Source organism: Pyxicephalus adspersus, chromosome 4 (assembly GCF_032062135.1).
Source record: "Pyxicephalus adspersus chromosome 4, UCB_Pads_2.0, whole genome shotgun sequence".
Taxonomy (NCBI): Eukaryota; Metazoa; Chordata; class Amphibia; order Anura; family Pyxicephalidae; genus Pyxicephalus; species Pyxicephalus adspersus.
In genome coordinates this window covers 146,659,659-146,686,940 of record NC_092861.1, presented here as the reverse complement: position 1 = coordinate 146,686,940, position 27,282 = coordinate 146,659,659, and the positions used below count along the sequence as shown (strand labels likewise).

At 42.0% G+C, this 27,282-nt stretch overlaps 1 protein-coding gene across 1 annotated transcript; it reads right to left on the bottom strand.

The window, feature by feature from the left end:
* Positions 1-1,047: 1,047 nt before the first annotated feature.
* DEGS1 (delta 4-desaturase, sphingolipid 1) lies at positions 1,048-24,752 on the bottom strand. The gene is made up of 3 exons (XM_072409908.1): positions 24,592-24,752; positions 11,435-12,177; positions 1,048-7,470 (listed from the first exon to the last, which is right to left on the bottom strand). Exons 1-3 carry the CDS (start codon positions 24,671-24,673, stop codon positions 7,324-7,326), a joined length of 972 nt encoding a protein of 323 aa, XP_072266009.1. The 5' UTR covers positions 24,674-24,752; the 3' UTR covers positions 1,048-7,323.
* Between the last annotated feature and the right edge of the window lie 2,530 nt (positions 24,753-27,282).

Below are 27,282 nucleotides of genomic sequence, written 5' to 3'. Positions count from 1 at the left end.
CTCCTCCTCCTGTGTCACTGTCTGTATTAGTCTGTCATTTGCAACCCCTATTTAATGTACAGCACTGCGTAATATGTTGGCGCCATATAAATCCTGTTTAATAATAATGATACCTGATCCACATTCTGGTGCCAGAGCTTACCTGGGATTGCCCGTGCCAATGTAAGTTTTCAGGTCAGGTGATTGAGCGCTCAGACACCAGTGGACCATGTGTTGGGCGGGCATCACATTTCCCCCCACTTCCTGTGCTATGGCTCTACAGGAAGTGCACACAATCTCTCTATCCTAGACTATTATCGGGATTTGTGACTCAACTTTTGATCAGGAATACATTTTCCTTCTGTTTGGAACTACATGGACTGTTTTTATAGAAAAATACTTTCTCAAAAGAAAGTTGCAAAAGGGACTTTTTTAAAACAAAATTATACAATGCTTACTCCTAATTAAAAATCAGCACAAGTAATTGTTCATCCACATTCCGAGATTGTAAGCATATGCCTTCCTGCTGCCTGCAAACCCTATTCTAGCAGCAGAGAAGACGGCAAAGGTGAGCAAAACTGAATACACAGATGCCAAACAATTTGTATTTCTGCACAGCTGATCTTGAAGTTTGCATATCATATCATCAGCTGCCAGCTTGATGACTTGCTTTTGTAGGCAATCAAAACAATTGGGTCAAACATCCCCACCCCCTTCTCAGCTTATTATTGGACAGTAAAGGAGCAGCAGCAGACCTTATTGCTATGCCGTCACCTACCCAGCGTGCTCCATGACAGCTCAAAAGCAAGTGCCACACCTGACCATATGTACCGATCACTGACAGGGCGTTACAGACTAGATGAGAGATTGGGACACTTATGCATCAAGCCGGCTTGGTCTTGCATCAGCATGAAAAGCAAAAAAAGACGTTGATGTAATCTCAGTCCAAGCTTTAAATCACAGCAACTAAATTGCTACAAATGTCAGAGGGAATTCTATGTAAGCAAAACTTCTCCACCGATTACTTTTCACAGTTGGGAAAAAAAAAAAAACACTCAGACAAAAGTATTCAGGTTTAATAACTTTTAATAAGTCAACAAATAAACTTTAATACTGACAGTGTTACAAAAAGCAGCTTCAACAAGTGCGTCCTGGATGTGTTTGGTTTATGACTGACAGAGTTGTTGAAAACGAAAAGAAGTTTTATGTGATGGGTTGGTAAATGGAGAACACTTATCGCTCACATCTGGGCTGTCATGTGTCTCCCGGCAGGAGGTTGGGTCGCCCTCACACAATACATTAACAATAAAGCTAATCAGCAGACTAAAACAAGGGCAGGATGGAGAGGAAGTGCAAACGGCAAGTGCGGAGGCCATTACGTCTTGCAGCATGGCGACAAGCATGCGTTTCCTTTCTCTGTAAAGAGAACAATCCTTACAAGACGGGAGGTAAAAAGTGACAAAACTTGCCTACAAGAGCCGAATATCTACCATTGCATGACACCAAACACAAATGCAGTTGATGAGTCTCATGCAGGAAAACGGTTCCTTTATCGCATTAAAAGCAAACTTTACGTGAATTTTACCGCCCACCTAGAAAGCAATATTTGTGATATTTGTTAACATTGGGCCATGTTCGAATTCAACAATACAAGTCTGAATATAAACCCCATGTGGTGTCTGCGGAGGTCTGGCATTGTCATACAGGACGCATTCTAAGACACAACCAGTTTTACATAAAAGTCGTTTTTCAGAGATCCTTCCTTCTATAGGTCACTGGGCCTGATTTTCGTAGCAGCTTAAGCTGAAGCTTAAATGTCCCTAAAAACTGGGGTCATTCAATTCTATGCAGTGATTAGGGTGATAGACGCCAAAGTGTATGTGGGTTTTCATTACATGGGAAGTTTTTGTCTCTAGGAGAGCCATGATGGGGCCCTGAAAGTACCAACTAAAGTAAGGAAATTGCCAAGCTGTGAAAACCAGTCCACAATTTGTGCCACCACCAAAGGCCTCAGGGGTTACACAAAAGTTCCCCTTCATCGGGGCTAAGATCTGCTGTGCTGGATAAAATTGTTCTGGTGTGTAATAGATACCATTGCAGATGCTACAGTCCATTGCAGCCACCTGATAGTACCCAAAAAACACTGGGCATTAAAGACCCCCCTATTGTGACCAATAATGACCCCCAATATGATCCTTCCAGGGATGGTTTATATTACCTGGCTAACTTATTACATAAATCAGTTTTTATACAATTGTTACAGCCAATAATATATTACAAACATATTTTTTTGAAAGTAACAAAGTTATCATCGATATTCCTGTTCCCAAAAGAACGAGCTATGACCAATAACAGGGAACAATCTATATTCTCAGGTCAGAATTGAAAAGTTAGCACCTGAGAAAGCAAAGCTTCATTCAGAGACCCCCAGAGAGAAGCAGACGAATGGTAAGTGTGGGGACGTGGTTAGTTATATTACATGAATGCAGACGATGGCTGATAACTGCTATCGTGGGTACAAGAGGGCTTTGTGTGACTGAACGGCGGGTGAAATGATCTCAGCATAAAACACAAAGATTGGACGTGTGACGGCAGAGCGGCTCTCGGCAATGGTGGAACTCCTGACAATGGCTGGATTCTCACAGTTGTGATAAAACTTTATACAATAAACCACTCAATATAAACAACCATACCCATTTATTGCTAAAGCCCAACATGTGAGAGGGTTGGTGCTTGGCCCAACAATGTCACGTGGAGTGGTTTTCTCCCCAGCCCCTTTTAGCTGGGCGCACCACCTGGCAGTTTTCAGTAACCACCAGGCTATTTTTGGGTAGTTACTGACAGTTGGGTCACAATACAAGCACTGCCACCTGCCTAAATTTTCTTCCCACCCAGCTTAAAAAAAAATTCTGGGTTGGGCACTGGAGTGAATCACATACAAAGATGAGATGAGTACGTGCTGCTGTGCCATGCTTTAAGCAAAATGTGCATTTCCTGTAAATACATTAGGTTCCTTTTACAGGTGTGAAATAAAGGAAATGAAGTGGTTAACCTCATAGTAAAACAGAAACCTGATGCTACTAACCCACCAAAACAGCCTCTCTGCACCTTCAGTGCAAGCAACGCAGAGAAGGAGCCCGGTGCCGATTGGAATCTAAAATATTTTTATCCTGCAGGGAGATATGGTGAGGGAATACTGGACACACACAGAAGCAAAAAATGGAAAATCTTTGCAAACTAAAGGCATAAATAATAGGTTTTCACAGACACACAGATAATTTTTTCTTAAATGGTAACCGGGAAATTTACAATTTTTTATACAAGTAAGGTTCAAGTTATTCCGCTATAATAAAAATAGAAACGTTCTTTGTGGCAAATAAAGATTTACAGCCTAAACTAAACTAAAGTTTGCCTTTAAAGCTCCAAAACGGGGAAGTGATAGTAAATTCTGATAGCAGACATATTTTTGAGTTCCTTGTATCAATACAGAGTTGTTTTTCACAAACACAGCTCTGTTCCTTTGCTAGCCCACCATGCATACCCAGCAATCATATCATTTTCATATTTCATATCATATTCCTCTGCTGCATGTTTAATTAGCAGGGTTAATCTCTCTGCAATGGCCGCGGCATCCTAATAACATGGAGAATGAAAAGTTCCATTGTTGGATTGGGAAACAAAGGAAGGGAGGGTGTTAACGCAACTTACAGGCAAAGTCATAAGTCAGTCACCACGGAGGTCAAAAGGAAAACTGCAGAGTTTCTTTTTTCCTGTAAAGCTTCTCCAACTTTGATGTGTTGGGAAAATATAATTACAAGGCTTCAGAAGTATATAGGAGCCTGGGATGGAGGACGCGTTCCAAGATTTATTAACAGGGCAGCAAGTTGCAGGTACCTAGTCTATGCAATAGGCCATGGCATAAATTCTGCCCAATTATAGCTTTCTGTTGGATTAAAAAAGGCCAATCCGGTGTTCTCAGACACCTTTAGCTGGGTGCACCACCCGGCACTTTTCAGTAACCAACCGGCTGTTTTTGGGAGGTTACTGAAAAGTTGGGTCGCAATATAGGGGCTGCCACCCACCCACAGCTTCTTCCCACCCAGCTTAAAAAGTTCTAGAGAAAGTACTGTAACCTTTAAGATCCACCACAAGACAAGGAGTTTTTGTGCACTCTCCAAAAATTATTTTGCAAACTCTTATAACACATTGAAAATGATCTTTCACAATCCAAAAAACTAACGACAAAACAGTGAAAACACCTACAGCTCCGTTCTGTTCTATGGAGAGGGGAGGGGGGAGAATGACCAAGCGGCAGCCTACTGCTCTCTCTCCCCTTCACTTGTAATATGCCAGGACGACGTCGGACGAGCGCTGTACAGCTATCGGATTCTCGTACGATACTAGCCCGAGGCGATAATCGGATGGGAATCGTGTGTATGTAGCCTTAGTCAGACCCTGGAGAGGTTCCCAAAGTTATAATCCTCTGATGACTAAAATTATTCTACTAGAACACTGGTCACATGACCAAATGCCAAATTGTTAGGCACATCAGCCAATCAGCTATTTCTGAATATACATTTTTAATTCTGGAAGAGGCATACGAGGGGTATTCCACCATCTGATTACACAGTACTGGAATAATTTTTTTTTCTAAAACTACCAAAAAATGTGACACTCTACACTGATCTGGAAACTTAAAATAAAAGTTTACCTAAACTTTTTTTGGTAAGTTTGTTTTCGGAAAAAGATTAAAAGATTACAATAAGTTGGAACCATTGGCAGGTTCTTTGCAAAACGTCCCGTCTTGATGATGTCACTGAAGAGGAACCTCACAAATATTGATAAATATACTACAATATAGCAGGGATGGTTGGATCCTCTCTCAGGTACATAATTACAAATCTTATTCTAATGTGAAATTATTAGTTGTAGGTAGAGCAGACAGTTTGGGAGCTGCCCAGTTCATGGGAAAGCAGCCTTGTAATTCACCAAAAGTTTACAAGGACAATCAATCAGAGTCGGTATTTCAGACTTTGATCCAACAAGCATGTACAGATTAGACCAATTAAATTATGGCTGCAAACCAACACAGCTAGTTTTATTGGGAAACTTACAAGACTAAACAGCCAAATGAGAGATTAAAGGAAAGCCCAAATAGGAACCCACTAATTGAAGGATTTCACAGGGGCTTGAATTAGGGTACGTATACACATCAGATGATTCTCGCCTGATAATTGCCTCAGGGCTGATATCATCGAGAATCTGGCGTGTGTTCTGACGACCGTCCTGGTGGATCTCCGGATGACGAACGATCGCAATGAAAGCGAAAGGGAGAAAGTGCAGTGGGGGTACAGCGCTCATTTATTCATCCTGCTGTCTTGTCGTTGGAAAGGATTGTAAAAGATCTTTTCCAACAACAAATATTGCATGTGTGTACCCTGCCTTAGCTTTTAGTGGAGTGATCCTTTAAGCCTGCAAAATGCCTTTGAAAAAAAAAACCTGGTGATTTAAAAAAAAAGATGCTAAATCATTCTGCTGCAACAAAGTTCGAGGGTCAAAGTCCAAACAAGTTCAGTGTAATCCTGACAAACAAGGAGAGTCTAATTTCCTCCGACTTTCGCTTAACTTTAGGGTATCCACTCCAAAGCCTCAGGAACAAACATTGTTATTCCACAACTCGGTGCTCATTCATTTCCCTCTTAAAAAGGTTGTAAAGTCACAAATATTGGAGTGCAGAGCGGTCAATAAGGACATAAGATAAAAATTATGAGTTCCAATAGAGACGTGATACGGTTCACGCCACGTGGCGACTTTATGACTGCAGACAGAGATAGCGCAGCACAAACAGATTTCTTTTTTATGATCTTTTACCCTGCAATAGCCGGTAGGTATTATAGGTGTTTGCACTTTAAAGCCCGAGGTTTGTTGCTGCAGAACACGTAAGTCCTCCAAGTGAATTCAATGCACTTAGGATGGGAGCAATAATTGGAAATGCAACATGGTTAGTTAGTAGGTGCCAACAGAGTTCACAATTATTGAAGAATGTCAAGACAATGGATAATCAGTTACGTAAGGAAACCCGTTGTGATACTGAAAGGCTGCCATTGGGGAAATATTTCTGAAGCCATTAGCTGCCTGGATGCTCATTCAATGGCTTCAATACTTCAGTCACTCACATGGAATAGGTATGCGGATATAATATTCTCTCTGCATGCTTGTTCCAGGTCTGTAACTTCAGTGATAAAACTGGACACAGCCCAACTAGCATTTTCAGGATGATACACGCCAGAAGACATTTTCTTGCCTGCACATTAGGGTTTACTTTACAGGAATTTTGTATTTCTGGTTTGTAAAAAATCGCGTCTAGTTGGGGTTTGTCACAATGGGGGTCATGCAGCCCACGCCTTGGCGATCCTTTGCTGCTAGTTCTTGAACGGGTGATATGCTTCATTTAAAATGCGATATGTGCTAAAAAAGCATTGTGTGCATGAGGCAGTGATGCCGTGCATTTTCTGAGTGTCAATTCAAGAAGAAAACCTCCGTCAGGCCAATGTGATTTAAGGCCTATTAGAATTAAACTTGTGCTCAATGTAAGCATAGCTGATGGTGAGCTTTAGGATTTTACTAATAACATAATAGGCTCCTAGCAAAATAAAGGGCTCAGGTCTGCCTGCTATAATCAAGTGATAACTCTCAGCACATGTAGCCTGAAATAACTGGTGAATGGAAGCCAACTTCTAATAGAGTACAAGCTTCATTAAGTTTTGTAGTTTTAGAATGCAAATTGCCACAGAAACAAATCTCCAACAATAAATACAGGGTCACCAAGCAGAACAGTCTGCAGTGTACACCACATAATGCCGAAAGCCTGAACTGTGCCCACAGCAACGTTTACACTGAGCTTGTTCTTGGATGAACGCTTTGAAGTTATCAAAAAGAAAAAGTTACATTTGCAAAGTTGCTTGGTGTCCATGTAAATTTTGAAAGAGCAATTTTTTTTTTACCCATTTTAGGATCAGGGAGATCGAGTGGCCTCAGCATCACTATCCTTCGCCCCTGAAGAATAAAGAGGTTAAAGTTCAGGAGATTTTGAAAAGAACACAAAGCAATGGCAGGTAGACCATCTTCTAGGTTATGGGTACAATTATTCCACTTGACAAGAGACGAAAGCTCAAAGTCTCTATGGTAGCGAAGGGGGTAAAAACAAATCTTGAACAAGAGAAGCATTTGGAGTGTAAAAACCTAACTAGAAGCTCCAGACTGTCAGGCCTGCACGGGAAGTCCATATTCCTGCAGCTAAGACACATACGAGCCCACTGAGCAAGAGCTTGAAGAGTCCACAGATTATTCCTGCTTGATCTCTCCTTTCAGTTCCCTCTTGACACGGGAATATGGGCTGAGCGTGTCATCCATAATGAAGTCATAGAGAACTTTCACCCAGGAGGTATACTGCGGGAGGGGGTCGTAGTATTCTGCAGCAATTTTCCGCACCTGCAGAGAGAAGGAAAAAAAAGATGACAATGGAAAAATACCATGTACTGAAAGTTGAGCATCTATAAAGACAACAATACAGACAGGATACGTTGTGCGTCCTCCCAGCTGCACAGAACAAAGACTTGGATTGAACATGAAAGAGCTGCAATGGTGGCTAGAATAAACACTTCTCTACACAGGCCTAGCAAAAGATTCACAATTGTGTAGCATAAAGGTAAAACTGTGCACGTCTCTGTTGGAGTAGAGAAGCAAAATCCTCATCATGTAAATATTGGTCCCTAAGCTGAGATTTACCCTAATGGTCCTGGTGATCAAAATTTGTAACCGTCACTAGAACACGAGTGGAAAATTTTCCAATATGGTTGACCATTTTATTTCCAGTGCTGGTGTATTTATAATTGGATTTACCAATGCCATCTTCAGTGTTCTCCCAAGCTCCTTTTAGCTGGGCTCACCACCTGGCACTTTTTTTTTAGTAACCATCCGGCTATTTTTGGGTGGTTACTGAGGAGTTGGGTCACAATACAGGGGGCTGCCACCACCTACAATTTCTTCCCATCCGGCTTAAAAAAAAATCTGGGTTGAACACTGCAATGTGTTGGCAGTCTGGGGAAGCTTCTTCTCTGCAGAAACAAAGCAGAGAGGATGTTCCTCTCCTTGTACCTGCACTGCTAAACTCTTTGAAGACTCCAGCTTTGCCGATTGACATTTAAACTTCTTCTGCTGCACGGTGTGGTTTCCACCACCAGCCGAAAACAGGACACAGTACTGGCAGAGGATATGAGAAAGGAACCAAAAAGTGCAATGCAGCAGTGCCGGATGCTTAAAGTTGCATACACACTCTTGCAATTATAGTCAATAGAAAGGATCTTTCACAATCCTTTCCAACGACTAAGGACTGCACGATGCCTAAACTGAGTGCTGTACATACAGCACCATTCTGCTCAATGGAGAGGGGAGGGGGAGAAGGGCGGAGTGGCACCCTGCTGCACGCTCTCCCCCTTCCCTTGCATTAGGACCGTCCGCGGATCCGCCAGGATGGTCGTTCAGACGATGGGCGCTGTACACACGCCAGATTCTCGACCGATATTGGCCCTGAGGTGATCGGGCGGGAACCATTGGACGTGTGTACATAGCTTAAGATCTCTCAGCTATTTAGTCTAAAGAGGCAGCAGGACAGATAAGTAAAGAAGGCTATTTCTGCACGGCCTAATTAATAAATTTTTTTTTTTTTGACCAAGACTCTAAAAAGTGCATAAGCTGCGTACATTTTTATATTGCACCTGTCTTAGTTTAAGTAGGCATAAGCAGCTTATCCTTTGCTCTGCTCTCTATACTGAAATCCTAGCTGGTTGCATCTTACCTGTAAAAGTAACCCCATCATCCCAGTGATAAAATCACTAGATCAAATGACAGCCAGGCAACCACCATTGTTTAAAGGAAAATAGACTGCAAGCAACTTGTTCAGATCTGCTTTTGAAAAATGTGGCTGTTAATGTTCCTGGAAGCAAACACTGCACAGCTAGGATTCCAGGATCGTTTTCAGGCAATAAGGGATGGTAATTTGTGTACCTGCTAAAGAGAAGCTATTAGTATAAGTTGTTAATTTCCAAAACTGTAGCAACGCCTCAGCTCTGAAGCAGAGTAAGGAAGAGAAAGGCCAAGGTGAGAAATATGGAAATGGTCCTTGCAAGTTCTGCTGCGGCCATTTCTATGTTGGCTTCACTAACTAGTAAATTGAAGTGGATGGTTAAGTATGAAGATATTTTTATTAAAACTTTCACTGATCTGATGAAGGTATAGGCACTGTGCACAAGTTCATCTAAAGAGTTCACAGCAGAAGCATTAAAGTTGTTCATTTCGGCCCTTACCATAACTCAGCATCCTTTGCCAAGACCGAATCAACAGGTTGGCTCTCTTTGCAGTAATGCTCATGATGCTCAGCACTCCATAGTAGCAGTGGCACTGCCTACCTGGCTCCTGGCTTCCAAATCAGCTTTTTCCCCCTTCCCCCACACCAACTCAGCAGCTCAGCGCCTCTTCAAGGATCATTTTTCAGCTCAATGTCACGTTGATATCTCTGCAGCTCTGCTCCTCTTGCTCCTTCATATCATTACCTAATTCTACAAGCAAACTGCCCCTGCTACCTTCTCCTAGCAGACACTTCCAGGCTAATCTCACCCTACATCCCTTTTCAGCTTTCCCTTCCCATTTAGCAGCTCAGCTCATCCTTTTTCCAATTCAGCAGCTGCACCTGTTAAATCAATTTAGGTCATTATAAACCAATGTTGTTATTGCACATCATTTGTACAATCTAATGTATTTGGCCAGCTAATGAGTTTGAACAAGCATACAGAGAGTGAAGTCTACATAGAAAGGGCTGAACTCCCTCCTTGCATGCTTCTTCCCATATTGATACTCCCTAGGTAATGGATGCCAATGGCATTCCTGCAAACTGCCGCTTTATAAACTATAGGCTATGTAGCGTCTCCTGTATTCATCCTCACATGATCACCCGTGAATCCAGATTTTCATATCTGCCAAGACAGCGATTTTGACCTTTGCTTTGTTAGACATCAACAGCGTTAGTTAAGGTTATAAAAGAAATGGATAACCCTGACAGATGACAAACAGAAACCCTGCAACTACTGACTGAATAATAATAACGCAAATGATCCCCAAAAATCTAACATAAAGGTAATTATGAACATAGATAAGAAATCCCATGGAAAGCACAAAAACATGGCATGCCTTCAAGGCTCTTGTAAAATGCATATTTGCACTGCAAGTTAAAAATTGCCAGGCCAACTAACACTAAAGCTTTTCTTACATCAGGTGACTGAATCATTGCACTGCCGACCACAATTCCTGCCTGTGCAGGAGCTGGGAATTTGACCTGCGAGTTTAGAACTTTCCCTTTTATTGTATATCTAAAAACCTATTTATATCCTTAGAGTAGAGGAAGGTTTAACTGCTGACAGGACATTGTTTGCCACCTGTGTCTCATTAGGGAGATTTTCTTTCACCTTTTGTTCTGCATACATAATAGGAAGTGAGATTAAATATCATTAACATGAAGGATATTACCTTTTAGGCCAACTTTGAATGTGCATCACTCAACCATGCTGCTAACCACTCCAATGCAACCAAAATGGAGAGGTTGGGAAACATTCTGTGCATGCATTTGCATTGTGGCGATTAGTGGCATGATTCCTGGGCATGATATGTAGTGTCTGGCCACCCTTTGACCACCAGCTGCTTCCAATGACTTGAATGGGAACACTTTTCAAGCACTGTAAGCAGCTGTTGCATTGTGGTTGTAGAGGTCTGGTGCTTTAATTCTTTGCAGTGTGGCGATATCATTAGGTGTCTTTAAATCTACAAAACACAAACTTTTGCTTTGGGTAGATTGACACAATAATCTTTATAACAAGCATCAAAGGGGAACATAGGTTGCTCTTCTGCTTGCCACTGCTGCTAATAAATGTTGAGCCATGCATGCCCATCTCTAAATCCTGACACATAGAGATAAATAGATTCCTGTGTGTATGTGTGGACTAAGGCCAACTTGAATAATAGACCAGGATGACGTAAGGCACCAATTCTAGAAAGAGTGGGGAAGAATTAGGCATTGGCACCTTTACTATGGATGGATAAATGATGCAAAACAGAAGGTCTAAAGAAAATTCTGCCCCAGGTTCCTTTCAGTGCTGGTTATTTGATCTCTACTGATTGGGAAAATTAGCCAGGCTGAACCTATGTGAACAAAAACAACCAAAGATCTAGCAGCCCAGAGATGGGAAAAAGATGCAGATGCAAGTCAGGGGTCAACACACTTGAACAAAAGTCAGTTTTAACTGCAAAGACCTAAATTCCAAAGCAAAGCTTTACTTCCTATTGGTAGATTCCAAAACCAATCCCATAGACTCCTACAAGTAGCAAAATAAATACAAGAACTTACCAAGGGAAGGTTCCTTCCAGGAACGCTGGGGAAGTCATGGTGCTCATTGTGGTAGCCAACATTAAAAGTTAGGTAATTGAGGGGCCCATAATAGGAGTAGGTCTCATGGCCCTTTAGAAACATATAATGTTCAGCTATAAAGTGCCCTGAAATTGGATGAAGTCCAAGACCAAGTATGGAGCCCACTAGCATGTACACTACAGATTTAATCCCTAAGAAATGATACACTACAGCATCAAAGGAAAACTGAACCACCAAGTTGATCACTTCCAGCCTGGAGACGGGTTTGGGGTTGATACAGAGGGGCCGAATGGTATAGAAGAGCGGCTGTAGAATGATCCACACGAGCTTTCGCAATGGGGTACAGAAAAACCAGCCTTCAAAGTCAGTGGGAATGTCCACGTCAATGCCATCTCCTCCTAGGTAACGATGGTGATCCATATGGTACCTCTTAAATGATATGGAGTAGGGGAGGCCAAGAGGCAAATTGGCAAAAATTCCAAAGCATCGATTCCACATGGATTTGTTGTTTCCGAAGGCGCAGTTGTGAGAGATCTCGTGGATGGCCAGGGTCATGGAGTGGCTAATGCAGCTCCCCACTACATAAGTCCAGAACATAAGCCACTTCCATTCCAAGTCCTTCACTAAGTAAAAAGCTATAAACTGTGTGAGAACCATCAGTAACACAATCCATATCAGGTTGCCATCTGGTTTCATAAGCTGCTTTATTTCAGGGTGCTTTGCTAGAAGAAGAAGAAAAAAAAAAGAGAAGTGATTAGACAAATTGTGGTGTCTTTGCAGGTTTAACACAAATAACAAAAGCAAAAAAGTGCTTAGTGAGGCCAAACAAATCAAAACTTAAAAATTCAGACTAAGCTTTGTACAAATACAGACCTATCGTCTCTAAAACTAGACCTATCCTCTATAAAACTAGATATGCAACTGTGGCCAGTATGGTAGCTCAGTGGTTAGCACTCCGGCCTTTGCAGCGCTGAGTCCCAGGTTCAAATCTCAGCCAGGACACTATCTGCATGGAGTTTGCAGGTTCTCCCCATGTAATCTGGTTTCCTCCCACATTCCAAAAACATGCAGTCAGGTTATTTGGCTTCAGCCCATATTTGACCCTAGCCTGTGATAATGACATATGACTATGGTGAGGACATTAGATTGTGAGCTCCTTTGAGAGACAGCTAGTGACATGAATATGGAATTTGTACAGCGCTGTGTAATATGGAATGGTGGGTAAGTAGTGAGGGTTTGAAAAAAATAAAATGGGTTTTTAGTGCTCTTTTAAATGAGCAGAAAAAGTAGGAGCAAGATAAATAGAAGAAGAATAATGAATAATGCAATGCCCTTCTTTCTATTTCAGTTGTATACATGATAGAACATGGAGATGAAGTGGTATGAAGGTCTCATGAATATGGCTACAATCTTAAAAAAAGACTGAAAAAATGTCCAAATGGATGTGTTTTTTTTTTTCTTGTTTTTTTTTTTTTCCAAGCACGTTTTAACTTCTTGAGAAACAAAATATCCCCCTCCTATTGTGTGAGACTTCCCCCACCTCCTAGATTGTAAGCTCTTCGGGGTAGGGTCCTCTCCTCCTCCCGTGACACTGTCTGTATCTGTCTGTCATTTCCAACCTCTATTTATTGTACAGAGCTGTGTAATATGTTGGTGCTATATTAATCCTGTTTAATAATAATGCCGAGGAGTCACATTTCCCCACCCAACTGGTGGTGCAGAGCGTTCAGTTGTGCAAGCAGTGAAGACAACAACACACATCCTGTGTGTCACTTTTCAGATAAGGTCAGCAGAAATCATCCCTAACAACTGACACCTACACACAGCACTGAACAAGATGTACTGCTTCGGAGTAAAGTTCATATAATATTCCAGTGATGCTTGCTGATCACAGCCTAGATACAATCCACAAAAGTCGTCAACCTTCGAGATATATAGGGCCAATACTAGGGAAAACAATGTCAAAGACTGGACCTACTACAGGTTGGGTTGGAGATTGTGAAGGTGCTAGTAGAAAGGTATTACCACTTCACAAACAATGCTCCTAATTAATACTTCTTGGGTTCAAGAGCCACACAAGAGGAATCAAAGGGCCACATGGGATCCTAAGGCTGTAGGCTGGGCACCGGAGTAATGTATGCTGCCAGCTATAAGCCATTGTTTGCATTTTACTAATCATCTCCTGTTCTCTAAGCAGCTCTATGAGTGTTCAGACATCTGAGAACAATCTGTTATGAACCTCTTTCAATTTTTAATTTCTAAACATAAACTTTTACAAAGACTAAGGCTACGTACACGTCAGATGATTCTCGTCCCGATAATCGCCTCTGGGCTAATATCGGGCGAGAATCTGGTGTGGGTACAGCGCTCGTCATCCATCATTCCAACGACTGTCCTGGCTGATTCATGAACACCGAACCATCGTAATGAAAGTGAAGAGGAGAGAGCGCAGTGAGTGCGGGCTCCGTCATCTCCCCTCTCCATAGAGCAGAATGGTGCTGTATGTACAGCGCTCGTTTCTGCATCGTGCAGTCTTTTGTCTTTGGAAAGGATTGTGAAAGATCCTTTCCAACGACAATTATTGCATGTGTGTACCCAGCCTTTAGCTGCTTGTACCTAACCTTTGAGCAAGACATTTCAGTGAAGTGTCTGCAAATAATACCTACCCTGTAACCCCCCAATCTTCAATGAGATCATACCTGTAAAATGGCCAGTTAAGCTATCAATGCCGTTATGGGTACCCAAGAAGTTGGACACATACTTCAGAAGATGCCAAGGATTTTTTTTTAACCCTTAAAGTGTGTGTGAACCAAGTGAAAGAAAAAAAGCAATTTATTTGGATGCATTAGCCATGTCTTAAATACCTGTTGCCCCCTGCAATATATGCTCCTATAAAAAGACTGCAGCACGCTGTGCCTACATATGACGGCCTGATATCACGGGCAGAGAACACCAGAAAAGTTTAAATGAGTCTAAGCCTTTCCAGGGCAGCAAGGGGGTAATATCCACACTGCCAAATATTCAAGCCCTTCCTCACTATTAAAATGTGTTCACAAAGAAAACATACAAAAAATGACAGGCAGCATCAGCCATCGTCTTTTTCTTTTTATTTCATCCCTAAAATCCGGGCACCCATTGCTTTTATGGCACAAGAAGCCTGTGCAGCATGGACAGATAATATATTACAGACATATAACATATATACAGATAATATATTAGTATTAGAACTCTCCCTCATTCTAACATATTGCTTGGAATTATCTTAAATTGATCTAAATGATATTCAGCTGATCTTGTTTACAAAATCATCTCAGCAACATCAAATGGTCTATAGACTCTCTGCAGCAGTGACTAATGGGCTGTGGCAGGAAACAAATACAAAGTGGAAATGATGAGCGATTAGAAATGCTCCTCCAAACCAGAGTCCCAGGAGCAAGATTTTTTTTTATATTCTATAAAAGTGAATCCTCCTCTCTGCACTGCATAGGAATACAAGATACTGATCTTCTGATTCTGTTGGTGGTGCTCTGCAAACTTACAAAAAACATTTTTTAAAGAATGCATGATGACAGAGGTCTTAAATACTCTGACATCAGAACCTCCAGCTTGTCTGCAGGAAAAAAAGGACATTGTCCCGGTCCAATTTGCTTTGGAGAGTACCAGCTGCAGCTGTGCCCAGAAAGCACAAAAGGTTTGGGGGTCTCCCTGCAGATCCTCTCTTCCACCCGTTAAGGAGAACGGTGTGTCTATAGGACAGACATCATGGTAGAGGGTTCCGTATGTCAAAGCCAGCAGCAAGGAGAATAAAAAGTAGTACAGCATCACCATATCACCGGATACTTGCAGTTAGAGACGGCAGTGCATTAGGGCAGTGGTCCCCAACCTTTCGGACCTCACAGACCACTAAATTCTTTATTTTTTTAAATTCCATTAATATGAATTTTTTCTTAAAAGTAAAATAATGATCTTCCTGACAAGGACTGTGGAGACTCATTAATGAGCTCACAGTTAAGTATTACCATTGTTACTATTATTTGTTGTATTATCTTTGCAGATGCAAACAAATGCAAAATATTTGTTTGCTTTGTCTCGAATTGCTTTTCATTCGAATCTAAGCCCAAACAAGAAATGATAGTTATCAAGGTCAAACTATTTGATGCCATTAAATATAACAGGTAAAGAAAATACACAGTAGGAAAACGAGTAGGAAATGCACTGCTATCTTTTCCGAAGGGAATTTAAAATGTAATTCTTCCTAGGTAATGCTTGTCACATTTGCAATTTATAAATGTTCCCGATAACATAGAAGATCTTTATGAGTTCAGGTCCAAGATTTCTTTCCGAACCCCTAGTGGAATTCTAAAAAAAAATCCAGAATCATCATTCCACATTTAGCAACAGTACATAGTTCAATTGAACATTCTAGAACAAAAAGATTAGCAGATTGCCTCTGCTAGAATTAATTTTTTTTACAGGCCGCAGGGTGGCCCAGGGGTTAGCACTCCGGCCTTTGCAGTACTAGGGAAAGGCAATTATCTGCATGGAGTTTGCAGTTTTTCGGTTTCATCCCACATTCCAAAAGCATGCAGTTAGGTTAATTGGCTTCCCCCAAATTGACCTTAGAATGTATTAATGACATATGATAATGCGAGGGAAATTAGATTGTGAGCACCTTTGAGGGACAGCTAGTCACATGACACACTAGACTACACACACTAGTCACATGACTCACAGACTTTGTAGAGCGCTGCGTAACATGTCGGTGCTATAAGAAATACTGGTTAATAACACAGAAAATACATTTCACAGATATCGCAATCAAAATCTCTTTAGCAGTGACCTGTCTACTGTTTTCCGGAAGATACTGCACCTGTAGGTAATGCCAACCTAATTCACAACTCCAAGATTTTTGCTTTAACCTCAAGTCCCCCTCAGACTGCTACAAAGTGCAGAGACTGGGGTCTTCTGGGTTGGAAGAAGGTCACCAGGGTCACTGTGGACACTTATCAGAGGTTTGCACAGGCTCACACATTAGCAGAGACCAACCAAAGTAAAAGAGGAAGGCCTATGATGTCACATGACTAGCCAAAAAAAACAGCTAAATTTAGGATATCTATGTGACTTTTTGGGGGAAAAAAATTGAATGGGGGTACACACATTGACAATAAACTGAATATAGGCCATTGCAACCCCATTGAGGTGTCTCTTCCCGATACAAAGAATGAGCATCACATAAGCAGGTAAATTGTGTCATAAGTGAAATGCCAAGATGGCATAAAGTCAAATGTGAAATGGGAACTATATGAACAATGGTCTAAGATGAAATGCAAAGGCTAACATACACCTTGCCCTAAGATCAAGTCTACAGACAACTGACCTATACCTTACAAGCAGCACTAAATGCCCAATTTAAAGACAATGCAGCAACCATTTATGAAGCTGTAAAAAATGACATGGCCATAGTTGTAGACATTTCTGACAGAATCTAGCTGCCTTAATTCTCACATTTCAATAAAAGGGTTTAAAGAGGAACTCCCACCTAATCTTTTCCCACTACCTGGTCTCTTCTGCATTAGCGCTAGATTATCTTGAGTTATCACTTGGTGTGCCAAGTGCAGTATATGACGGAGGAGGCGAATGCCACAACCCTCCCATATCCTATGAACACCCAGCACTATGGCCGAGCAATCATTTAGCTGCCATATAAGTCTCGCGTGCACCTGGCGACATCCACCGCACCCAGCAATAACTGAAACCTTCTGGGATATATGACATAGATATCTCAGGAAGCTGCGGGCAGCACTGCATACCTCATTCTTACCAAGGTGAAAAAGGATAAAGGGAGATAAATGCAAAGCTAGAAAGGTGTAGCAAACTTTAGAAACTTCTGTGTGTTTTAGGCTGCATACACACGTTCAGTATTTGATGTTGGAAAGGATCGTGAAAGATCCTTTATAACGACAAAAGACTGAACGATGCATGAACTAGTGCAGTACATACAGCACCATTCTGCTCTATGGAGAGGGGAGGGGGAGAACTATGGAGCGGCACCCCACTGTGCTCTCTCCCATTCACTTCCTTTATACGATCTGCCAGGACGAGCACGATACACAGATTCTCGTCCAATATCAGCGCTGAGGCGAATATCATACGGCAATCATCTGACGTGTCTACGTAGCCTTAGTATTATGAATATAAGGGTTTATAAGATTTTTCCTCAGAGGCAAAAGGAGGTCAACTTGTCCGGAAAGTTTCTAGATACACAATAGATGCTTTGCAGTCGAGCCGCACAATTACACGCTTTAAATGGATAATGTGACAGCTAGAACGACATTACAGAAATAGGAGACGGTCAGGGAGCTCTCACCAATAGGAAATTCACATCTGTAGTCTGGGGAGACAAAGTCACAAGAGATTCATTAGCCTGAAGGAGCCAAACACCATTTTGCCTCATTACATGTGAGTAGCATGAGATACACCAAGGTGAAAGTGCTGATTACAGGTAAGGTACCAGGATTATGGTATAGAGTCAAGCAATGATATACATAGAGGTTGGACACAATGTTGCAAGATTTTTTTTATGCAAAAGGTTAAAATATAAAATCCCTTCAGTTTTCTCTGTGGCGAAGCCTTGAGTTTAGGTTGCTGTCCTGACTGAAGAACGACCTCATGGCTGATAACACAATGACAACCAGCTCCTGAGTGCGTACAACATTGGATAAAATACCTTCTAAATGTACTATGCAACTATGGGCCACTCCTATTTCCTACTTTACTCCTGGGTGCACATTATGTTACCCCAGTTTATGCATCACCAAAGATTCACCATTTGCACACAGTTACCTCCCACTTAATGCATGAGCCTGCTGATAGAATCCTGAGAGACCTAAAGAGAGTTCTTTCCACACTGGATTTCTGGAAAGACCAACAGTTTATTTTTTTGTATCTTAAGCCAAACTCCTTTCTGTCCCACCAGGTCCCCATCCCAGGCACTGCCGGTCACAGCGGGAGGGTTTCAGCAACAATGGCAGTGCAGACACTCCAAAAATCAGTAGGTGGGACTAGGAGTGGACAAGTTGTTCGGCTGTTACCATCCTCATAGCCACAGACTTTGCAACAATCCTTCCCATCACTACATATCTCCCATCCTATTGTGTGTAAATTCCCCCACCTACTAGATTGTAAGCTCTTCGGGGCAGATGAATATACTGACTGTTTCCTGAAGATTGCAGACCGCATGGCGGCTCTGGTCACCAACAGTCAAAGTTGGGAGTTTGCAGAGCCAATTATTGTTTTCGTTTCCGTGTGAACAATGACATTACAGTGCAGGTAACTAAAGAAAAGACAGTTCCAAAAAAAGCGACTCCACAATCTCTTTGTATTTCTGCTTCAGTTGCATATCAGGTCACAAACTGCCTATGGGTTTGAGCAGTATTAATGACAAGTATTGCACACAATGCAAGAACGCAGCAAATATCTCCCAAAGTCACATGACAGAAACAATTTAGGGTCCAAATAAAAAGTATCTCAAAGACCCCCCATAATGACTTCAGGCTGACCCCAACCCCTTTCCTTAAAGGTATTTGGCTAAATGTGAACCTGACAGTGGCGTAACAATGGGGCATCTATACAGCCGGTTGTTTACATGGTAAATATAGATTCCTGCAAACTCCAGCAAACACCTTTGCAGCGCTAGGTCTCAGGTTTGAATCACGGACAGGATTCTATCTGCATGGAGTTTGCAGATTCTCCCCGTGTTTGTGTGGGTTTCCTTCGGGTACTCCGGTTTCCTCTCACATTCCAAACACAAGCAGTGAGTTTAATTGGCCCCCAAAAAATGACCTTAAAATTGTAATGACATATGACTATGGTAGGGACATTAGATTGTGAGCTCCTTTGAGGCACAGCTAGTGACATGACTATGGACTTGTACAGCGCTGCGTAATATATCGGCTCTAAAAAAAATACTGTGTAATAATAAATCATTTATGAGTATTGATACACAGTCATTTTCCCCCCAGCCCCTTTCAGCTGGGTGCACCACCCGGCACTTTTCAGTACCCACCTAGCTATTTTTGGGTGGTTACTAAAAAGTTGGGTCACAAAAGGAAGGCCACCACCCGCCTACAGCTTCTTCTTACCCAGCTTAAAAAATAACACAAAATGATTTACAAAGCCATGGAATAACTAAAAAAAATGGATTTATAAAAAAAGATATAAAACAATGTGAAATAATGCAACAACACATTTGGCTGAATGAGCCCCATTGTCTACCTCTAAAACCACAATTATTATTATTATTATTATTATTATTAAGGATTTATATAGCGCCAACATATTACGCAGAGCTGTACAATAAATAGGGGTTACAAAAGACAGAGGAATACAGACAGGAGGAGGACAGATCCTGCCCCGAAGAGCTTACAATCTAAGAGATCACAAGGATTCTGCAATACAGCAGCCATGGGTAGAACATTTATATAAGTCAGCAGTCTGATGGCACAAAAAACATCCACAGCAAATATAAAAAGTTGACTTCATGCCAGGAAGCCTTTGTTCACAGACTGCAGATGTTGTTCCTCTGGGAAAGCGTTCCTGAGCTAAATCCAAATTTACAACCAAACATTAGACGGTTACCAAAGCAAAAGGGAGTAACCATATGGCAATGACTGTGACAGCGAGTTCTAGAAGGGTGCGTGTCACGTGATAACCGAAAGAGAAAGATTTCACTAATAAATGAACGCAGTGACGCACTACATTTCACTTTCTGTTACAGATTAATTGCTCGAGGTTTCATATTTACTAAGAGATCATTTGGAGCAAAGCTAATCATTTATTTTATCATGTTTTTATGAAATGCTAACATATTAGGCAGCGTTTTACAGAGTCCAAAGTCACATTACTAACTTATGCACAGAGAACCCTCACTACTTACCCACCATTCCATATCCCCCTCCTATTGTGTGATACTTCCCCCACCTCCTAGATTGTAAGCTCTTCGGGGCAGGGTCCTCTCCTCCTCCTGTGTCACCGTCTGTCAATTGCAACCCCTATTTAATGTACAGCACTGCATAATATGTTGGCGCTATATACTGTTTAATAATAGTAATAATAATCTAATGTCGTTTACCAGTATGTTTATAGGACACGGGAAGAAGCTGTAGCTTCTGAAGGAAATACATGCAAACTCCATATTTTTCGACTGACATCCAAACAAAAGGCTCCGTACACATGTGCAATAGTTCTCGTCCGATAATTGACTCCGGGCTGATATCGGACGAGAATCTTCTGCTATACAGTGCTCGTCGTCTGTCATCCATACATGGTGGATCCACAGACGACAAATGACAATAATATAAGTGAAGGGAAGAGAGAACAGCGGGGTGCCGCTCCATTGTTGTCCCCTTCCTCTCTAAATAGAGCAGAATGGCGCTGTATGTACAACGCTCGTTCATGCATCTTGCAGTCTGTTGTTGTTGGAAAGGATTGTGAAAGATCAATGCAAACAACAATTATTGCACGTGTGTACATAGCCAAAGACTCCAGCGCTGCAAAGCTTATGTCCAATATTATTTAACAGTTATGAATCAGGCAACGCAAAAGAGTAACATCCTCAACCTTCTATATACAAGAAGTTTATCATACTGAACACACACACAATTCTGTACGTCCACGTTGTAACAATTTCTAAAGCAAATACATACAAACGATAACTATGGAGCAGCACGGTGGCTCAGTGGTTAGCACCCTGGCCTTTGCAGCGCTGAGTCGCAGATTTAAATCTCAGCCAGCACAACTGCATGGAGTTTGCAGGTTCTCCCTGTGTTTGTGTGGGTTTCCTCCCACATGCCAAAAGCATGCACTTGGCTTCACCCCAAAATTGACCTTAGACTGTATTAAAGACTATGGTAGGGACATTAGATTGTGAGCTCTTTTGAGGGACAGCTAGTGATATGACTATGGACTTAGTACAGCGCTGCGTAATATGTTAGCGCTATATGAATACTATGTTCTTATAACTATACTTTTACATGCAATACTTTTAAAGTGCGATATTGGGCCAAATCATTTACCTTTAAAGTTTTAGGTAGAATAGGAAAGAGTTAAAAGTCCCTTATAGATTTCCACTGATATCTATGGCTTGAATGAAGAGGATTTCCTCTTACTTTAATGGTGACAAGTTCACTACAGAGGAAGTAAGGAAAGATCTGAAATACAAAACCTGCAGGACATTCCTGCCTCCCCCTAGTTTCAAAATGTGTCTGTGTTGCATAAGATTTCCCCTCACTTCCTGTATGGTAAAACCATTGTCAGAGTAACTGTAAGAGAGGGAAATCTCTGGGTGAAACTATCCAATCTCTTTCTGCTTTACCAAAATGAAAAAGAAGAGCCACAGTCTTCAGCAATTCCAAGGCCTGAGTGCCCCGCTACATGATGTGGTTCTTTATCACTATAGGACATAGCAGTGAGTCAATGGAGGTCGGTGGGGTGGAAGCATTGAGTTAGGAAAGCAACCAACAAAAAGTAAGCTTGAAGCGATCAGTCGTATCCCAGTTCTATGGTCTTTGTACAGCACTACGCAATATGTCTGCGCTATAGAAATACTATAGTCAGTATTGGTGAGTGGGGTGGAATCATTTAGTTAGGAAAAGGACCAAACATCCGACATTGTTGTCAGCTGTAAAGGTTCTGCTGGAGGTCCTGAAGCAGAGGAATTTTAGACATGCAACCCAAGATGAATGCTTTAGATTTTCTCTTTCTTGGATTTGTGGGAGTCTCTGTAGGTTTTCCCCCTCACCTGTATATGCCCAGAAAGGAAGATATTCCCCTAGACAGACTCTTCGCCCCTCCAATGACTTCCTCACTCATAACCTCCTCACACGCACGGCTCCAAGACTTTTCTAGAGCTTCCCCGACTCTCTGGAATGGTCTTCCTCATCCTATTCAACTTGCTCCTACTTTCTGCTCTTTTAAAAGAGCGCTCAAAACCCAACGCTTTAACCTCATCTACCCGTCTTCTTCTGTCTCTTAAACCCTCACTACTCACCCACCATTCCATATCCACCCCACTTGTGTGATACTTCCCCTACCTCTTAGATTGTAAGCTCTTCGGGCAAGGTCCTCTCCTACTCCTGTGTCACTGTCTGTATCTGTTGGTCATTTGCAACTCCTATTTAATGTACAGCGCTGCGTAATAAGTTGGCTCTATATAAATCTCTGCGTTATCAGACGAGATGGGCCAGTCTGTTACTCGAACCACTGAGCCACCGTGCTGCCTACACATACTTTTATATTTAGGGCCAGGAAACTTTTTTTCTCTTTCTCCAACACATTTCTATATACTGATTGTAAGCTCCTCGGGGCAGGGTCCTCCTCTCCTCCTGTGTCATTGTCTGTACATTGCTACCCCTATTTAATGTACAGCGCTGCATAATATGTTGGCGCTATAAAAATCTCGTTTAATAATAATAATACTGATAAAAAACACAGTCACATGACCTAAGCCAAAGGAAATTTATGAAGATATAACATATGGCAACAAAAAAACATAGCGGTGGTAATATTACTAAACAGTATTTATATAGCACCAACATATTATGCAGCGCTGTACATTAAATAGGGGGTGCAAATGACAGACAGTGACACAGGAGGAGGAGAGGAGCCTGCCCCGAAGAGCTTACATACAAAGCAGAATGAGTGCGCTGGTACCACATCCATACACATACAGAACTTTCCTCAGCAGATATCTGCCCAATATTAGGAAACACAAAGCGTGAGTCAGAATTTGGGAGAAACGTGTCACTCTCCGGATAAAAAACAAAGACACAGCTGTAATGTGATTTATGATCAACTTGCCCCAACTGTTACATCCAAATGCAAGAAGGCAAACCCCCTACCCCCCCCCCCTTCAACCTTGGATAGCAAAACTTTATAATAAATGCAAAAAACTCCATTTCCAGAACGTCTCGCTGAGAGATCTGCACTACGGAGATCTAAGGCTGAATTATTTGCACAGCCCCTGCTCCTCCCCCACAAAAATACCCTGGAGATACAGAATTTACCATGGGCAGGGCACCCGGGACTTCATTTAAAAAGAGAATTCTGAAGCTTAAAGTGACAGCGCGCCCAAGCTACCTGCGGGCGACAGCGCGCCCAAGCTACCTGCGGGCGACAGCGCGCCCAAGCTACCTGCGGGCGACAGCGCGCCCAATCTATCCATGGGATACGATGTATCTATTCACACAGGTCAGCACTAGAGCGGAGTTTCTGCAACTTTTTACCATGGAGGATCCCTAGAAATAACTTTCATACTATTAGGGATCCCCGGCTATAATTCCTATATCCAGAGCTCACAGTATATTAGTGTGGTGGTCAGTGGGATGAATTCCTCTTACATTGCTGGCCATTGGGAAGAATGTCACCATTAGAGATAGCCAAAAAGATCATTGGTGTCACTTATACTGACCTGAGAGGTGCAATTTGCTCCCTAGCACCCCCTAGAGGAATTCTGGTGAACAAACACCAACCTTAGATTGTCAGCTCCTAGGATCACCACTCATCATGTAGGTGCATCTCATCTATTGCTAATGTATACAAAGGCATGGGGAAGCATTAGGGAATCTGCAATATAATCCCCCTGTGTGAATCATTAGATGGTGGGTGAATGTTACTTTGTTACTCTGTATATATCTCCTAGATTGTAAGCTCTTCGGGGCAGGGGCCTCTCCTCCTCCTGCGTCACTGTCTTTCATTTGCAACCCCTATTTAATGTACAGCGCTGCGTAAGATGTTGGCGCTATATACATCCTGTATATTAATAAGGAATGAGCAAGGCAGGATATGATGGTGTGAAGGCTGATAGGGTCATGAGAATGAATGGAGGGTGTGTAGCTGAAGAACTACAAGTGACAGCATGCCCTGGAGGCCAGAAAACAGGGGCCTAGGCATGTGACAGGCTAATGGAGAACCACAAGTCCCAGCATGCCCTGTAGGGATAGATATGACAGATATAAATAGAGATGGCAGCTATAGGTCCTGTATGTATGGCACAGCTCTACATCCCCCACACATACATTGCATTGCATTCTATAGTGTTAAAATGGGAGACACGCAGACCATCACCGCCCACGACTCACCCAGTATCTCCTTCCTGCGGTCGGCATGAGGCTGGTCGGTGTAAACCCACTCAAAGTCCTCTCGGGCTACCTTGTTGCCCATGTTGCTGCAGTGTCAGCACCGGAGTGATTCTCTCACAATGTGCGCTCCCGCTTTACCCAACCGGAAACCGCAGGCCGGTGCCACGCCCACTTTGTCAGAAGAGCAGACACCGCCTCTAAACCACACCCGCAGAGACTGGCCACGCCCACAACACGTACTATTCTAATCTACGCGACACGTCCCCTGCAGCGCTGTAATAGTGAGGGGTTGGTGATTAGCATTACCACGCCCATCCTGTTTGACCTAAATACCGCCCATTAAGTATCTCGCTTCTTGTAAGTGGCGAGACTTGGCAGAGTTTAGCCAATCAGCTGCCAAAGGGAGACACGTGAGATTAGCCGGCTAGAGGCGACGGGGTCACGCCTTTTTCCAATAAAAGGCTCTGTATGGGTAAAGAGAAAGGGCGTGGGCGTGTCATAATTGCGCAGCCACGCCTTCTTTATTTATATATTTATTTATATTTATTATAATTATATTTATATACCTATTTATTATTATATTTTTAAATAATATATTATTATATATATATTATACATTTTTTTATAAATGTTTTTTATTTAATTTTTAGGATAATGTTACTTTTTTATATAAATAATTATTTATATATAAAGTGACATTATCCTGAAAATGAAATCATGGAAAGAAGTAACATCCAGCAGAATATGTGACAGGCCTTGATGTGCTGAACATTTTCAGAAGCATTGGCACTTAGGGGAAGGGGACAGGTCCTCTTAATACGTTGGAATTCTAAGCCTTGTGATTGGCTGCATAGCTTTAGGTCAGACCTCAGGTACTATCATAGGTTTGCTCCTTTTAGAACCCCAAGAATCACCTATTTTGTAGCACCATCCCCCCTAAGACAGCTTTATTGCAACCTATTGCATATGTAAATGGGGCAAAGAAAGGGTTATAAACAACTAAAAACTAAACCATAATTCAATTAAATCCCATCCTTCCCTCTCCCCAGTGATTCTTTTTACAGTGGAAGTCACCTGCTGTATTTTTTATTTTGGTTTTAAGTTTCCAGTCTGGTCACATGACAACCTTTTTGTTCAGGGGTTCCTTGGGGGCAGTTCCAAGTCTCCCTGCACTGACAGTATGTCTGCAGACTGAGGGCATCTAGTGGTGAAAAGCAGGTACTGAAGACAAATTAAGAATTGAACCTAGAAATTTGGGGATGGGGGCCAAAGGGGTGTGTGTGTGTGTGGGGGGGGGGGTATGAAATGCCTGGAAATGCTTTTTCCATAAACTACCCAACTGGGGGGGTGGCAGGGGCGTGTCATTTGCCTATATACCCTAAACAGTCTTTTTTACATGGGGGAACCCCCTTTAAATAAATGTCAGGTCTTCAGGGAACCCCTTCTATAATACCAAAATTCACAGCTCACAGTATTGTGAGTGGTCAGTAGGAACAATTCCTCTTACTGGACAGTGGGAAGAATGTCACCCTTACAGATCATTGGGGTCAATAAATCTGACCTCAGAGGCAAAAACTGATCATGGCTCCAGGAACCCCTAGCTACCTCTAGAGGAGGTTGAGAAACAATGTATATATTGTATGGTATGTCCCATTTTTCCTGCTCACAATTTTCAATGAGAATGGCATGCATGCTGGAACAGCCACTTGTAGCACTATCAGTGACAACTCTTGTAAAATTAGAACACAGGAAAAAAGCGTTGTCACCCTGTAACAGGAAGTGCTTGATACAGGACCTCCATAACAGGATCACAGGGACTATTTAAAGAAGAGCTGCACATTTCAAAACTTTAAAAAATGATTTTGGAAATAACATGCACAGATAAAAGTCTGTATGAAATATTAGAACAAAGCTTCGGTGACAACAGATTTATAAATAGAACAAAAGGATTTTAAAATGCGCTTCCCAGGTGATAAATATAACCCAGCTTTGTAAATCCCCCCTGCATGCCCTACTTACCAATAGTAAATACACCCCTCGCGGGTTTCCTTGTAGAAATAATCAGCACGTTTCCCTTTCCTATCCTTGCAGGATTTTATACAATCAGCTTGTGTATAGTTTCCAGCGGCGAATCTCCGTTCTCGCTGCTACACATAAATAAATGACAAAACCTGGAACAAAAATAAGGAGCTGCACCCAATCTGATAAAGTCATAATAATAATTAGACGCTCGGCTTTATGGCAATATAAACTTCAGAGTTAGGGCCATTAGCTTCGGGTGCCTCATTAAAATTGAATAAAAATTTATCAAATAATTATTTTTTCTCAATCTGTTAATAATATTCAGAAAACTAAACTTTATTATTATTACTAAACAGGATTTATATAGTGCTAACATATTATGTAGTGCTGCACATTAAATAGGGGTTGTAAATCACAGAAAGATAGCAACAGTGACACAGGAGGAGGAGAGGACCCTGCCCCGAAGAGCTTACAATCTAAGGAACTTTCACCAAAATCTAGTGAAAAACCCTCTGATCCATCCACACACCAAGCCCCGCGGTGTCTCAGCTTCCCTCTTCCCTCCAGCGCTCGCCATTCCATCGAATGCCATCATCTTCTTTCTTCTGGATTCCTCTTCACGTCACATGAACTTGCACAGGCGCAAGATCAGGTGACCTGTGATGATCT